The sequence below is a fragment of the Haliaeetus leucocephalus genome, unplaced genomic scaffold (assembly GCF_000737465.1).
Source record: "Haliaeetus leucocephalus isolate CR32 unplaced genomic scaffold, Haliaeetus_leucocephalus-4.0 Scaffold145, whole genome shotgun sequence".
Classification (NCBI taxonomy): domain Eukaryota; kingdom Metazoa; phylum Chordata; class Aves; order Accipitriformes; family Accipitridae; genus Haliaeetus; species Haliaeetus leucocephalus.
Window position 1 is genome coordinate 1,611,911 of NW_010972581.1, and position 17,599 is coordinate 1,629,509.

At 42.6% G+C, this 17,599-nt stretch overlaps 1 protein-coding gene across 1 annotated transcript in view; it reads right to left on the reverse strand.

Moving 5' to 3' along the window:
• The window catches only part of LPHN3 (latrophilin 3), a 273,474-nt gene that overhangs the window by 167,916 nt on the left and 87,959 nt on the right, over positions 1-17,599 (reverse strand). The window contains exons 4-5 of the mRNA XM_010561460.1: positions 9,792-9,806; positions 7,222-8,022 (exon numbers count right to left, since the gene is read on the reverse strand). Coding sequence (XP_010559762.1) covers positions 7,222-8,022; positions 9,792-9,806 — 816 coding nt within the window. The remainder of the gene's footprint in view (positions 1-7,221; positions 8,023-9,791; positions 9,807-17,599) is intronic.

A 17,599-nucleotide genomic window follows, 5' to 3' on the forward strand; every position in this document is an offset into this window, starting at 1 on the left:
TTAGTATGAGAATAATGTTGATAGCGCACTGATGTTTTTAGCTGTTGCCAAATAGTGTTTAGACTAAGTCAAGGATTTTTCAGCTTCTCTGGCCCAGCCAGCGAGAAGGCTGGAGGGGCACAAGAAGTTGGGAGGGGACACAGCCAGGGCAGCTGACCCAAACTGGCCAAAGGGGTATTCCAGACCATGTGATGTCATGCCTAGTATATAAACTGGGGGGACTTGGCCTGGGGGGCCAGATTGCTGCTCGGGAACTAACTGGGCATCAGTCAGCGAGTGGTGAGCAATTGCATTGTGCATCACTTGTTTTGTATATCCTAATTCTTTTATAATTATTGTTGATTTTTTTTTTCTTCCTTTCTGTCCTATTAAGCTGCCTTTATCTCAACCCACAGGTTTTGTGTTGTTTTTTTTTTTATTCTTTCCCCCATTCCACTGGGTGGGGAGGAGTGAGTGAGCGGCTGTGTGGGGCTTAGCTGCCGGCTGGGGTTAAACCACAACACTAGGTTTGGAGCAAAGTATTTGCATCAGACTGATAAGCTGTGGTGGATGTCAGCGTGACAACCTGGTGGTCTTGAACTTAATGAAACGACAATTAATCACAACTCCAGGCTGATTCCTCAAGTCAAAGAGCTCACTGCAGAAGAGGAAAAGCCGCTATCCTTCATACACAGTTAATGCTTTTTTCCCCTCTGCAATCACCCCGCTATCTTCAGCAGTACATCCCATGTTTGCTGCCAGGAACAGCCGCCTCAGCTTTTCAGACATGTTCTTGGCAAGGTGCTTTCCCCCTCCTGGCGTTTGACAGGATTATGAAGTGCCGAAGTCTCTGGTCTCCTTTTGTTTTGAAGCTTGAAAGTGAAGTTTAGCTTAATCATCTTGTATCTTGCTGCCCTTCCCCTACTTCAACCATACTGGCTGCCCACCTGACCAGCCCCAAGCACTCCTGCTTGTGACCCTGTGGGAACAGGACCTCAGCGCATTGATATTGGCTGTGACTTCACGGCATGCAGGTCTTATAGCAGACTCCTGTTTGGTTTGCAATGGTAACGACTGATCTCCAAAGAGGATACAGCAGTATCCTGGTTTAGCTCCCGGACAGGTTAGGTGTGCTGTACCATTTTCTCAGGCTGGCTCAGATAGGTGTGTCATAGTAGAAGCAGTGACTCAAGGAAAAGGAGGACTCCTCCACCTCCATTTGGTAAGGCTATCTCCTGTTCCATGGTCCTACTGAGAGAAGTACATTTTTATTTAGGAGGAGGGAGCAACCACATATTTATTCATACTGGAGAGGCACTGAAGATATTCCCGCTGTGCTAACCAAACAGTATTAATATTTATGAAATGCTCCAAAAAGGGAGGGTTTTGAAGCTGAGGAATCTTGCACTTTTTAAGGATTTTTTTGTAAGAAGGTAGAGGAAAGAACTCAAACTCTAGCTTTCCTGACAAAAAGCAGAAATCCCTAATTTCAGAAAAGTGTCCAGTGGTATGATACTTTTTTATAATTTTTTAATCAAACGTTGCTTTACAAAGTGGGAAAATTTAAAACAGGATGAAAACGAAGAGACAGATCAGGCCTCAAAATGGGGAACAAATGCAATTCTGGATCCCAGCATGCCCCAGGTAGGTGAAATATCCTCCTGTCCTTCTGAACTTAAGGTACCGTCTGGCCAGCAAATGTAGGTTGAGATGCCAGCTTTGTTGTAAAAGATGTGCTGCTTTCTTCACCTCCAAACTTAGACATGTCTTTCTATCTTAAATAGCAAAAAGGGACTGAAATATTTATAGAATAAATGGGACATGCATATATGGGCAAATACTAGGGGATAAAAACCAGGGCCCCAGTCACGATACGTGTTTAGCAGAGGCTGCTGAAAGCAAGCACTGATCTCTCTGAAAACCTCCAGCAACACTGTGCAACCAGCAGCTGTCACTGTAAGCAATGAAGAGGAACAGGAGCGAGAGAGCTAGGGATGCTCCTAGATGGGAGGAAAGCAACTGGAAAATAAAAACACAGGAGAAGCCGCAATTAAACACTCAGCAGCTCCCTAAAAATGGCCCTTGTCCGCCAGGAGAAGCTGCTCATCAAAAAGGCTCAGCTGGCCTTTTAAAATGCAGCCCAAATTCAACTTCAGACATACCAAGCATGCCTTATCGCAATGGGATCTAGAAGCGATGGCAATTCATATCCTGTGCACAAGTGGGATTTAAGATTCAGCAGCCCTTTTGATGCATTTCCCAGGCAAGGATGTAGGGCGTTAAAGGCGAGCAGCGCAGGAAGCCACTTTCAGCTACCTATTAGCACGTGACAGCTTTGAAACGCTCAAGATCCTCTGCCCACTATCCACATTACTCAGCTGTCAAAGGAAAGGCCTCAGATTTATGATGTGAAAATTACATTTTAACGAGGTGTCATATGTGTTTAAAGTTCTTATTCATCACCATACTGCCACATCTTTTACCCAAGACACAAATGCACTTAATTAGCATATTATAAGGACAGAGGGTTCACCTTATCTGCATTGTAAAACTGCTTTAGGAAAAAAAAAACCCCACAACCCAACAACCCTTACTGAATAAAATGGTTGCAATCACATGTCAAGAGAGCATCCCACAATATTTAACAAAATGTGGAGGATAAAAGTTTGACATACACCCTCTGAGGTTTTTAAAATATCACAGATATGGATGGAAGCTTCATATCACATTTGATTACCGGACTGGCAGTCCACAGTGTTAATATGCAATCTATGGAAGCCACTTAGGCACAATGAGGCCATATTAGAAGCCCTGTATCATATCACTGTCTTCCTTATGTATTGGGCATATTTATTTATTAACTTCATACACCTATTAAACACTCCATATTGTAATGCCTGGGTCTCCTGGACATAATTCAAAACATCTCCTCGAAAGTAGGAGGTCTCTATTTTCCATGTCACTGGGAACGTTTGCCAGGACATGCGAGTCCCAGACATGCACAGAGGGATCCTTATCCAAGTTCAAGTCTTTCCCTGCACTACTTCACTGCTGAGCTATGGGACAGGCTCCAGTCCCTACCCCTGGTCTAAACACTCAGCCAGCACATCCCGAGCCCCCACGTGAGAGCTGCCAGCACTGGCGTGGGGCACCTCAGGCATTTAAAAGGCAAAACTTTCTTCTTCTGGTCTCTCTGCTGCCCAGGAACCCCTACCTGGTGCCCAGCCAGGAGCCACGACAGCCTGGGGAGGTGCAGAGATGCAAAGCCAGAAGATGCGTGTTTGTATGCAGCACAGCGCGAGGAAGTGGGATGGGAGCACTTTACCTTTTTGGAGAGGAGGATTTGTTGATATTTTCTTGAATTTGTTTATGCAGACTGTATCACAAGTGGGTGATGATTAAAACAGGTAACTCTGGTGAATATTAAGACTGATTAGGTTGTGGAAAATTTTTCATTCTGTTGCTACAGCCTTTCGATTCTCTCCCTGCACATGTCTAGCGGGGCACATAAAAAAATAACCTGAACACTTTTCGGGGTTCAAGTTCTTGAAGAATGTGATGGAAAACACTGCTAGAGTTGCAGACCTATTCTCACTGTCGCTTCAAATTGGCAAACTCAAAAGCAGCTACAAAGAAATAACCCAGAAGCTCAGGAGCATTTATGGAGAAGCATCCTCCAAAAAACTCATTTTAAGGCCAAACAGCTCAAAAAAATATATGCTTCAAAGGCTTTTGGTATCTTCAAGTTCACTTCTTGAAGGTAGACATTAATGACAGGTTTCCTGGGATTTGCAGGTACTGAGGAGTGTTTGCTTTCAAAACTGCTTTTGAGATGAATGAAAACAACCCCAGACAAAAGGAAAAAAACCCGAGCATGGCAAATCCTTAAAATGCAGCTTTTCCCATTTCTGAGAAAAATGAACAATTGGTTTTAATTCAATCAAGAGCCCTGAATTGCTTCTACATCAGCTGAATCCAGCTTTGTGCCTCACTTAAGATTTCAGAATGTTTTTTCTTCCCTGGTACCTTCAGCTGCTACAGAAGCTGAGCACTGCAGGTTTTGACACTCATTTACTCTGAGGAGTAAAAGCCCATTTTTTTAAACAGTGGGTGAGAGCAGCTCTGTGACAGTGAAGAACTCAAATATGTTCCAAACCTACATGCACAAACAGACCTTTAATTAAAGCTCACAAAAAGTGTTTAAGCACTGCGAGAGGATGTGATCCCTGCCTTTCCTATAAGCTAAGCAAATCCTGCCCCCTCCCATTTCCCCTGGATGGTTTGGGAAACGACTGAAAATGTTTGATTCTAAGTGAACTGGAGCTCCCAGCACCTGTTTTTTATTTTAGATATCCTTCAAGTGTTTGATACCCAAGAGTTCAAATATGTTTCAAATATGCTACTGGCCATTTAGGTAGCTAAATATATCACTTTTCTTGTTACGATCAATTTTTGGTTTTAAGAGCTCTTCTCCTAAAACTTCACCCTTAATTGTTTTTTAACAACCAATTTGTTCGACCCATCAATTTTATAATCTTTTTTTTTGTTTTCTAATTAAGCAGATAATGTTTTACATATTTTGCTACTCAAACTGTAACCCTATGGAAAATGGCTGCATTGAACATTGCCTTGCTCTAAACAGAGAAACACTGGCGATTTTGGAAGAGAAGAGGGAGAACACATACCCAAAATCCATTCTGTAAAAAACCAAATAACTAATAACCAAATAAAAATATCCTGGATCTTCACTGCTTTCCTAGTGTTGCATCAGCTCCTGCTCTGCTCTTTGGTGGAGAGACTGGGTTTAAGCCAGCCATATATTTAGTATTATATATAAAGCAATGTGGCATGAAATTTGGTGCTAACCAGAAAACATGTTGCACTGAACTTGGAAGAGAACGAGTCATGCAGACCTGGTCTCCTCGCTCCTCTCTGCAAAAAACCCTGGTGTCAGGCAAGTGTTTGCTCACCTATTCAATTCAAAATCAGTGCTTCTCTTCGACTGACTCGTAAAATAATGTTCCCACTAATCAGGCTGTGCAGGTAATGGAGCAGTAAACTCCCTTCGCAAAGGTATTTTTCTTCACTTTGAAATGCCTTGGCCCATTCGAGCTGTCTTATTGAGAATTTCACTTGCTATCAGAGCAGTCCTCTCAAAAGTCCTCTAAACCTGCAAAATAGGATCTAAACCTGAAATGGGATCCTTATGCATTTCTGCCAAAAAAAGAAATCCCAGCAATTTTCAGAGAAGAGAAATGCATGTAAAATTCAGCTTAGTGCCCACAATATAAAGCTACCAAAAATTCCACAAAAGGAACATCAGAGAAGGCTCAGCAGATTCCCTGACACCAGATTAACCCTCTCATGTCCACCACCCAAAGCCAAAAACTGCTTCAGCTTTCCACCTGAGGCACTGGGGGATTTTAAATTCTCATCCAAACATGAGTGAAATTGAAGGGGCTTCAAACCAGAGTGACACAAGGACAAATCAAATCCTTGCACCTCAAAGACTTTCAGCCCTCTGCAAGGTTTCAATCTGCTCTCCCATCTCACCAGCTTAGACTGAGAAAAAGGGGAGAACCATTTCCTTTTCTATAGGAAAGTACAAAATTTGGGTTTTTCACTGATTACGGCTTTTTTAAAATTAAAGATGCTATTACTGACAACGGTCACCATCTGAAAAAGTGGCAGCAGAGAGTCCGCTGTAATACCTGAATATAATTCACTGAAAAGGAGAGAAACTCTGTGAAATAGAAGGGATGCAATTGATTTTCACTCCTCAGGGATAACCAATCGCTCACAAATTGCTCTGCTTCACTCCACTACTCAGAAAGTACACGGTCATCATTAAGTTGGGAGAATGAGAAATATTACTTCATTTTTTGCTCATTTGAGATCTTGCAGAGGTCAACATCATTGAAAACATCCCTGCTCCTCTCTTAACAGTCACTCAGTTTTGTTCATCTGCCTCTTCAAGATTTCCTTCTCCTCTTCCTTACTTTTTTTGTATAAAAATGAGAAATTCACTGCCATTTTACCACTTTTATTCCACCCCTCCCTAGATTTCATATCCACAGTTTCTTTCAGCATCTCTTGATCCATTTCTTATATGGATAACAGGCTGCACACAGGAAAAGAAAAAGAAAAGCTCAGCAACAGAAACCTCTCAACGTCTGTTTTGCAATCTGAAGCCCTGAATCCACTCATTCACTTCTGAGTTTCTTATTAACAAAAAAAGAGTGTTTTGGGACCAGCTATGTTACAAATCAAAAGTTTACTGTCCAAATTATATTAATTCTGCCTTTCCTCTTACTTTTTGAACCTTTCTGAAGTACACAGTCCACCACACGAACTACCTGATAACTGTGACTACATCACGTACAGCAGTAACCATTTGAAAATGAGTGGGCATATGCTGTTTGGAAATTCTTGCACTGTCATATGAGTTTGACCACAATCTAGGCTAAGTCATGTTACTAATAAAGTGGCAACTGTGAACATAATACTTGCAAAACAATGAAGAAGTTGCTAAAGTTAAGGGAATATAACCCAACTAAGTCATTACTAGCATAATTTCTAACAGGAAAAAAGGTGGAAAAGCTGGGAATCTTCTGGGGGCCAGATGCTCCTCTCTTAGAGACAGTATAGTAAATCATAGTAAGTCATGAAATGCTTTTTAAAAAAGAGCAACTTTAAAGAAAAGAAACCAACTATTCGGAGGATTTTGTTGTCGATTCCCCTCCTGACTCTAGACACACACTTGTGGGCGGGTGCATGCTCATGGCTTCCCTGAACAGCCCAAACTCCCCCAGCTTAATGAAATGAAGTCATTTAAACTGGCTGGTAGTTTTCCCCTGGCTGTTTGCAGCAACAGCATCTTCCATACTTTGTTTTGCCAAAATTCCTGCAGAAGGGAAGATGATCTGATGTATGGAGGAAAACTCATTTATGGAGAAAAGAGTGCTATCCCTGTGATGCAAGCAAGAGCGTGGATATTTGGAGAGTGTTTCAGGTTAGTTATGGGTAGCACATTCCTTTCTCCATTTCATATCAAACTAAGACTAAAAAAAAATATTCTGCATATATTAATGTCTTAATATTCATCATAGGTCTTGTGGTGGGGCTTAATTTACACAAACACAGGCAGATCAGTAAGACAGGAGTGTACTTCAATTTTACACCGTACTTGCAAGAAAAATAGAAAGCCCAATTCAGATTCTGGCTTGGTACTGAAACCCTTACCTGCTCTGCTGTCCAGCGGGCCAAAATCCAAGGAATATTTCACGACGTGATAGTTGTTCCATACGTAAAGGAGGTTGTCCCGGGGATTATAATCCACAGCAGCAATGTACTGGTAGGAGTTTGGAAAGGGCACATCCACCATGCTATCCTTGCTTTGGTCAGTGTTATATATGTAGTCTATTTTATTCCCTGTGGCTTCATTGTCGTCATCTTCATACACAGACTTCACCACATACAAAATCCCACAGATCATGAAGGCGTTAGAAGCTGACCTCTTGTCATAGGCAGTATCCCACGTCCCTTCAATCCTTAATGTGTAAGGGTTTAACTGGCTAATGACTATTTTGCCATTATTTTGTTCTGTTGCATAGATTACCCACAGCCCGTTCTCATCCACAGCCAGGTCTATATCAGACTTGCCTCCCCAGCGGTAGGGAGAGGTGTCATGGTAATTTGCATTAGCTATGATAGCCTCCCCGCTTTTTATCCTTGTCCGCAAGTCAAACTTGACTATGTTCCTGGTTCGTTCCTTGTTGAAGAACAAAGCCCCGTCATATACCACGAACCCCGTGCCGTCTACCCGGTGCGGGAGTTTGTATGTTGTGGTTGGCCTCCCGGCAATGAAGTCATCCTTGGAGGAGTACTCCGTCAGCGTGTCTGTCCGGTACGGCGTCCAGGGCATGTAGTAGATCTTATCGGATGCTTGCAGAGGGTCCTTGCACCAGGCACCAGACTGGTGGTCAGATTCGAATAAGTGTTCACTCTGGTATACTCCTTTTAGCAGTCCAGGGCAAAGAAAAACTGTTGGAGGGGAAAAGAATTTGAAACAAGAAAACAGAGTTAATGACTGTCTGGGGGTGGTTGGCTCAAACATCTCAACACCTTCTAGTTCTGGAGCAGAGGACACTCAAGATCAGAGGAAACCCAAGAGCAATGCCTTGTAGCTGGAGACTAGCCTTCCTGCCGGCCATGTCTCTAGAACAAGATTTGCTCCACCAAACAGATTTTTTTTTTTTTTCCTGCTCTTTCTATCAACTGTGGCTCATTTTCTTACTGCTTTTCAATTCTATTTTTACAGGTGTACTTACTTGGACCACTCGCCTTTGTAAACTCTGAAATGAATATGTGTCCCCAAAGGATTTCTGGGTTTGTATTTCCAGATTATATTCTGCAGTGAATCTGTACCTACTAGGTGAAGGGGTAAACTCCCGGGGAATTGATCCACGTATTTATTTGAACAGCCCACAGAAGAGTGGCCTAGAAATGGAAATACGAGAAAGAAATTCCCATCCTTACAGCCCAAGTGATATTAAATATTTAAAGAGTACCAATAGCAAAGCAGAGGCGAATCCCTTAGCGTTTAAAGCAAAGGGAGTCGAGGGGAACACCCATCTAGAGATCTGCAGTATAACTAGAAATGAGGCTTTCAAAGCTGCTACAGGACACACAAAACATGCAGTCCACACAATTAAAAACGAATGACGTATGGATGCTGAAAGGAAAAGACAAGGAAGGAAGGAAGGAAGAAAGGAAAGAAGGAAGGAAAAGAATAAAGTTCACTGGAGAGGCACCCAAGGTCTAGATTTTAATCAGTTAAAAAATGTCCTGTTAAATATAGTAGTAATTCAAACTTAAAAACATATACCTTCTATTGTTACATGAGAGGAGCACAGAGGAGCAGTTTGACTAACCGGGGTGCTTTGCTGCTCAGACTTCGGCGGGGCTGAGAGGAGCCATGGCGTGCCCAGCGCCTGGGAGGAGGCTCAGCCGGCACCCAGCTGACCTTGGCATCACACAAACGCCAGTGCCAAGGGGCCAGCCAGCTGGATGGGGAGACAAAAGGAGGGATGCTGCGGAGCAAAAGTGGCTCGCTTGGCCCTCGCCATCCCCTGTAGCACCCTCCTGGCCTGGAGGTGCTGCACACGCTTCAGGGGGAGAATATTTGTTGCTTATTTGTAATGCTGATCTCCGTGAGCAGGAGTATATTCACCGTGATGACGGGATGGGCAGCAGGGAGGTGTGAAGAGGTACCCCACCACACGCTTCGGGTAGCGTGGGGCTGGCAGATGGGATCCCATGTTCGTGCTCCCTGCTTGGAGCATACCCAATTATTTTTGGAAATGCAGAAATTGGTAATATCCTCTGGAGAGCGAGACGGGAGGAAAATCAGATTTAGTAACTGGTGTAAAAGTATATTGCTCTACTGGAGTCTAAGTAACCACCTAGAGTTGCTGATAAAGGGGTGTCATTTCCAAGAGGCTTTTACGGCATAATTAGATATACTTATGCACATACGTATGCATGCACACTTTCCAAATTCTTTAGGGCAGGAAAAGAGTGAGTTATCTAAACCTTCGAATAGAAATTTAATGGAAAAAAGTGGCACTGGTAAAAACTTTTCAGCAAAAAATAAGTTATCTGGTGAAGTTGAGCAGCAGAGATACTAAATAAACTTTAACAAAAAAGTAGTGAGAATTAATGACAAAGTATTTCAACTAAAACGTTAAACTGTTAAATAACTTAGCCTATACATAAGTAATATATATATAATTTGAAAGGTATTTAATTACCTTTTTGTTCCACTTCTATTGTAGAGAGAGAGGTAAAGAGAGAAAGGAGAAAAGAGAATAGATTAATGGTACTGTATTGGCCAGGTACTTTTCTTTACCTCTTTCATATGAAAAGGAAGCTTTATTAATTTACTTTAGTATGTGAACATTTTATATATATGTATAAAGCCTTTCCTCTGAAAAACACTGGATAATATGCAGACAAGCCGAACAAAATACAGATAAATTTTAACTTTACAAAAATTTTTAAGAAGAAAAAAAACACCCAACACTTGGGACATCCCAAGCCCCCTGAACTATTTGAGATACCTTGTCAGCAGCAGCCTTGGACTAGTTTCATAGAGCAAAATGACACACCCATGCACTGAAATATGACTGATAAGGATTTACGTATAGAATAAAAACTCCAGGGAGAAACTTTATAGAATATACATCTACATGTACTTCGCCAAAATCCTGGGAAACAGGGATCCCTACTTTAAGCAGGAGAATATTCCCTTAAGACATGAATATATTCCCTTACAACACTAATACGGAACTTAGGAGAGTCAAATGAAGCACACTGGTAGATGTTCGTAGAGTCCTGTCCTATGTCTTGGAGAAACAAGCTTTAGTAAGAATTGGAAAAAAAACCCAGTTAAAATATTGTAATACTTATATGATTTATAAGATCCTGAAGACTTACAGTGTTAATGAGTTAAAAATATCTAAGCACTATTTAAAAAGCCCAACCCCAGAACTTGCTGGACATTTTTATGTGAATTATTCACTATGCATAATAATGCTGCTGAAGAGGTTGCGTCCCTTCGGACAAAGCCCCTTGCAGTCAGAATAAATAAATACAGTGCTCGTATTAATTGCTAAATGCTCAGTACCAGTTTCTATAGCTAACAACCTCCTGTGAGAGGCCTTGGCAGCCCTCATCCAAAAGCCCCCTGCAGTTGTGGCACAGATGCCTTCTTCTTCCAGCATGGTGGGGCCCCAAACAGCTTCTGACTCTCAGCCCTGGGGTATGCTGGTTCTGCAAGGCCTATTCCCTGAAGGTGCAGAAGACAGGCCCCATAAAATATCACTGAGGGAGAAGTGAGAACTTGCCAGCAAAACAGTATGATTTTGACAGCTGAGGGATCTCTGTTCAGAGAAGCGAGACAGGAATGCAAAGGTATGCACGTGCGCTTTGTTTTTGCTTGCCCAGAGTTCACTCCGGCCCCTTCCAGACCGAGACACTTGCCAAATGACTGTCCTCCGGTGCTGGGACTGCAAACCCCTTTGCATTCAAAAGTCTCATTCATTTGGATGGGAAACTGCAGGCTCAATGGAAGAACGATTTCAGGATAAGACTGCAAATGCATTGGCTAGACATGTGGATCTGCACTTTGCTGTGCAGGGAGGCGTACATCCGGAGCCAGCTGCAGCTCCCAAAACCAATGTTTCCAAACTTAAACAGTCTTTTTTACCTGGGCTTAGATCCAGGCTCCTTTCTACCTCATAACAGGTTAAGGTTAAAGGCAAATGTTTCCACCATGTGGCTGTCAGGGCTCTAGGGAGCAGAGACAACGCATTTCAGTGCAAGCACCTGGTTTTGCAAGGGAAAGAGCCAGCAAGAATGAAAGGCACCCGACCCAGCAACTGGAGAAACCCGCACAGCAACTGCTGTCCCTGTCCCAGGCGGTGACTGGCCACAGTTAAGTGAGGTATTCAGAAAAACATTAAACGTCCCTGGTAAAAGCAAGAAAGCAACTTGACAGATCCCCAAATGTATGGCTTCACAATGATTCTTCTGGCTGATGGTATACTGTACCTCTGGCAGCATAGAAGGCAGTAATTTACGTTTCCAAATGGACAAAAGCTTTTGTAATGCACTCGAACAGCAATGTGATACTGTAAAGCAGGAAGAGAGAGGCTTCTGCAGGAGATAATATATTCGTGACCAGCTGAGCTGAGTGACCTGAAGCATTGATTACCCTTATCCTGAATAGCTCGTATGTGTTATTAGCGTTCAGTGCCATATCCAGCTCTCTTGTAAGTCCAGACACAGTACGTGTTGTGGTGACCTGCCGCATGGTGCTTTCCATTGTATGTATCCCCAATACTTATTTTCCTCCTGCTGATTTAAGACTTAATGCTTTTGAATTTCAATAATTACTCAGCTTATATTGGGACATCATATTATTTGAATAGGTTGCATGGGAGGCTTGGAGGATTTAGCTCACTGAGCCATATTAAAAGGAAGGGTCTAATTAGGGTCTGATTATCCCTTCAATTATGCAACATATCACTGCAATACTGTCTTCATAAAGTATTGGAAGAATTTTTAACATTTTGCCCCATTACAGACAATTTTACATCTCTGCAATGCCCGTGCCAGTCCACAGAATTTAAATACTGCTTAGAGCACAGGAGGCACCTTGCCTTCCTACAGGGATCTACAGAAAAAGCAAGCATATACAGTTATTTCTCTTACAGCGAGATCTTCCACTCCTGCTATTGCTGCACTGGAGCAGAACAAAGGTATTTCACCTCAATTTCCTACGCCAGTTGCAGGCCAGTGCCATCGGCTTCAACAGTGCCAGAGGCCCAAAGGAAATCAAGAACCACTTGCCAGGTCTGAGGGGAGTTACAAACAAGACTTTCCACATAATCTGATTTTCTCCTGTTTCTTCGGATGGAAGAAAAACTGAGGCCAATGTGCGATCATCAGCTGCTACAGCCTGCCCCTGCTGCGCCTGGGGCCGAGTGATCAGGCAGATTCCTGTCACCTATTCAGAGAAATCGCACAAACAAATTAATTAAATGCTTTTAGTACTGCTGGGTTGAGGCTCTGTAAATACACTTTTAATTTCTGGCACAATTAACACTTGAACAATGTTAACTGCTCATTTTCTTACCACCATATTGAGTTGCACTCAACTGTTTAAGGCACAAGCACAAAGTGGTAGATTCCTGTAGAGAGCTCTCTCCCTGGCACTGCTTCAAACCCACAACAGGAACACAAAACTCCTGGAAAAAAATGATCTGAGTAGGGGGGAATGTTAAAAGGCAATTGCAAAAATAAGTAAAAAGTTGTGCCCTGTACTTTGCCAACTGTTTTTTTTTCAGGACAGATGTTTAATAGCAAAATGAGTGACACCCACCCCCTGTTCCTGTCTTTCACAGGTCAAACTGATTTAATATAGCATTAAACACATAGTTAATGACAAAATAGAAAGACTAAGAAAACAGGTTTTTGAGGCTGACAGTAGCACAAGATGCAGTGTCTCAGCCATGGTGAGGGTGCTTCATGCCAGATGTGGCTAACCACTGCATCTTGCCTCCACCAACCAGCACCAGATGTGTGGGGAGGTGAAGCCAAAAAGCAGTTATGGCTCTGGGGAAGCAACTAGGGAGAAACATCCTCAGATGGCACAGCACTGGCCTTGTGCCCTGCCCCGACACATCACCTTGGTGCAAGATGATGACCATCAAATAGTTGACTCACCACTTGGCCCTGAGCCCTGTTGTGCTGGACTTGAACATTGAGCTCCCTCTAACGATAAAACAAAGTCTGGAAGGTGCCTTGCACCAGGGCTCCTCATACAAGGATGGGCTGGGATCTACAGTCTTTTCTTTCTTTCTCTAATCCCTAGACCCCAAGCTCCTTGGCCAGCCTTGTGCCACCAGCAAAGCACCTACCACTGTCTCAACCTTTGAGTTGAGGGCTTCCCTATAGTACCCACAGAGAGCTCTCCCAATTTACATGTTTCTCCCCCCCCCCCCCCCCCCCCCCCATCTGTGGGTTTTAGGTTGAACAGGAACACATTTGGGAAGCTGCAAACCTAGCAAGGCACCCCAAAGCATGCCTGTGTAGAGCCTGCTCGGAGATGAAGGCACTCGTCTGTTTTGAAGACATGGCTGGGTGCTGGAGTCTCAGTCTTCCTCTACTAAAAGAAAGTTAAAATAAACAAGAGATGCTTTCAAAATTCAGGGCACCAAAGCACATGTCAATAACAGACTTCCTTTTAGCTATCACAATAGAAATCAGTAGTCTAGGCAACTAGGCAATACACAGGCAGGGGCAGCATGAGATTCACAGCATATCCAGCGTGGCAGAACATTGACAACAGGATCCTGTAGTCAGTGCTAGAGAAACTCTACCCTCTAGGGTGTAGGGAAATCTGCTGTTGGGTAGGATGTATTCCCAGTCACGCTAATAGTAATAGGGCACATGAGGTCCTAAGAAGTTTCTCTTCCCAACATCTAAAATTTAAGAAAGTGGTTGAGGTCCAAGAGCAAATGCAGCAGTTGACAGATCAGAGGCACCATGAGAGTGGGGCACAGATACTGCAGAAGGGTCATCAGCTTCTCACTTGTCCCTCTGCTTCCCCATCCCAGCACCCAGCCACCAAGGCTGAAGAGGACCACACCTGTACGTGTTTCAAACCCACAGTGCTCTACCATTGGGAAGCACAGGTGGTACATAGACAGATCCCGATGGGGAAGCACAGTTGGAGGAAAGCTAAACTCTGCAGCAGCCAATCTAAAATATACATCTATATATATCTATATATATCTAAACCCAGGGAATGAAAATCGTAGAATCATAGAATGGTTTGGGTTGGAAGGGACCTTAAAGATCACGTAGTTCCAAACCCCCTGCCATGGGCAGGGACATCTTCCACTAGATCGGGTTGCTCAAAGCCCCATTAAAATACCAAAAATATGAAAATACTCTTCTTTTATTAATTTGTACTTAAAACACACTCACACACACACACACCGCCCCCCCATATAACCGGTTTGGCAGAAGAACAGTTAGAGAGCTAGCTCAGCGTTTATATGACACGAGCTGTTCTGGCATCCTAAAGTTCAAAATGCTGCAGAAGTATCCATCTCCGCTTCGTTTTCTTCTCCTGACACATAATTAAAATGACAAAAGAGACCACATAGCCAAGCTCAGCACTCACGCTGTGCAGCACAGGTGCAAACCAAACCACACGCCACCATTTCTCTCATCCACCCACTCCTTCTAGGAAAGCCTGGGGTCCCACTGTAGCGCAGGTGTGTGGTCGCTGGACCCCAAACGCCCTAATAACAGGAACGCAGTCACATCCACTGCAGCAAGCTGTAGCCAGCAGAAGATCAGATGACATTTTGCCTCTAGGCAAAGGAAAAGCAAATGCAAGGTAGTAGTCTTTGGTCTCAGTCCCTTCATTGCAACTGTCCTTGCTACAGAAGACACAGTGACCAGCCTCTGTCCCCATCCTCCACATCAAGCTGCCCCCAAGCCAGAATTTAGCTGCGGCCCCAGTGAAGCACTCATTTTATGAGCTTTTAATGTGAAAAGTTTTAACATGCAACGGGGAAACCCTCTTGGGTCTTGGCTCAGGAGCAAGCACAGAAAATGGAAGAACTAGGTTTTCTAAGACTACTTTTCAAATACATACTGTTGCTATCTTCCCATTTTTGCCACCTAATCCCACTTTACTACGATTCCCCCCCGCCACTGGTTTTCTAGAAATCATTTCCCTTCCTTTTAAGAGCAAGAAAAATGTCAGCTTCCTTTGGCAAGGTTCAATAAATAAATACGTAACAGATTGCACTTTGTGGCCCGCCACTGCTTTACCTGGGGGATCTTCACTTGTGCCAATGGCAAGCATGTACATGCATTTAAATGGGGAACAGACTCCATTAACATTACCTGGCTTTGCAGTCCAAGAGCAACCTAACACTTGAATGTAAAGTGCTCAGACTTTCATTCTCCAGCCAGAGGAATGAAGAAAAAGTTCTTATCAATTATATTGCCATGAATTAACTTTCTCACAGCTGCCAATTTCAGTTACGAAAGAACCACATGCAAGTTTGAGCCTTTCTGTTGCAGTTCTCCACCAGACCAAAACTATTCTGCAAGCTAAGTTTTAAAGTTTGTTTAGGTTTAAATGATTATAATGGTGGTACCCACTTAGTCTGCAACATTATTTATATTTCCAAGAAAATTTAAGGTTTCAATAAACAGAGTACTTCCCTCTTTTTGACTGCATGTACCTATGTATGCGCATTATACTCCCTCCCATAAGGCTAGGGAAAAAAAAATATCTTGATTTATTGTACAGGAGAAATGCTTGCCTTTTACAGCAAATGAAGTGCTAATCCTTTATTTAATAAAAGGGAGGAATAATCTCACTTGCTCTGTTTCCAAATTACATTTTTCATAGAATACCCAGGCATCAGCAAACGAAGGTGCTCTACAAGTACCTTGCGTTACAATGGCTTCATGTAACACATTCCCCAAATTATCGCCTCTTAATTAATTTCACTGTGAAGTATGGAGATTGGAAATGTCAATAATCCATAAACGCTTTCATGAACCACAACCTAAATTAGATCTTTATATATGGTATCTATAGATTTGCAGAAATCAAAGCTGTCATTTTTCATGAGTGGAATTTTTTCTCCCTTATATTTCTATTCATCTGATAAATTTGTGAAACCTTTCAAACCATTAATTTGGGCTTCCTTAAAATGTCAGTGCTTTCAGTCTGCTTTTTAATACATAATAACTAAATTTAATAATGTTCACTAAAATAATACTAAGGATTATTAATGTTAAAACACCTGTCAGTGTAACTTACAGTCATCAGGACCCAGGAAACCACTAATATACATTAACTCTTGTCCACTAGAGGTTTCCATGAGATGAAAAAAGTTACAGTTTCCTACAAAATTGCCTTGTGTATTATAGATCAAACTTCAGGCTATTTTGGGAGGAAGACATCTTTTTGTTAGACATACGTATAATGACTAACAGTCATCAGAGGCCCAAGTCCTCACAGGGACTCTCCCCCAAACCCAAGAAATAACAATTGCTTTTCCATGGTGCTGCCCCCTCAAGGCTAATTTTCTAGGAGCTTAAATATTATGACCTCATTTCCTAATTCTGGGTACCAAAGCACACAAAAAATTACGCCTTTAAATATTTTGTTACAGGGAAAAAAAAAATCAGTCCTGCAGAAACCCAATGAAACTCTGGGATTAAGAAGTAAAATCCCTGCTACGTGCCTGGCCCTGCAAGAGCTGATGCTGTTGTGCAGAGCAGAGATCAGCGAGAAGGTTCTCAACGGTTTTGCAAACATTTGGATTTCCCCAAATTCCGTGAATAATTTCTAGTCTTTCTCTGCCTCTTTCCTCTTGTGATTATTCGAGGTGGCAGTCACAGTGACCGGCTTCTCTGAAGAAGCAGACACTTCATCAGCTTCAGCAGATACTGAATGTGATTGCACTGCACTTCTAAATGTATTATTCCAAGAGGTAAATATTTTTTCCTTCAAGTAAGAATAATTCACTGAAGGTATAATGAATCCTGAAATATACTGCACTGGAAAAAAAAAAAGCAGCAGCAAGTATTGTTATATTCAGAGTTCATCTTCAGAAGAAATACCTGATCTTTTTAATGTGTATAAATCTCTTGTGTAGATGAGATTTTACGTTTAGAGCACCATTCCAGAGATAAAGCAACCTGAAAAAGAATTCATCCTGGAATTTGGGAAACAGAAAGGTTGTTTATGATAGTCAAAGTGTTCGTCAGAGCACTGGCCACTGCTTACCAACATCACAAGCAGTAAAATGAGCTGGGCAGACTTCTGCTGGGACCCTATGGCCAGCAGCACATATCCCTGTTGTCACCAGTTTATAAAAAACCCAGCAGTAACTTCCTAATTCACTGCAACTCTCTCAACTTGTTTTGCACCAGAATTTTCCTTTTAAATTCATCAATTAAAAAGAAGCAGCAAGATGAGTTAGCATGGGGGGGGGGGGGGGGGGGGCTGAAAAAC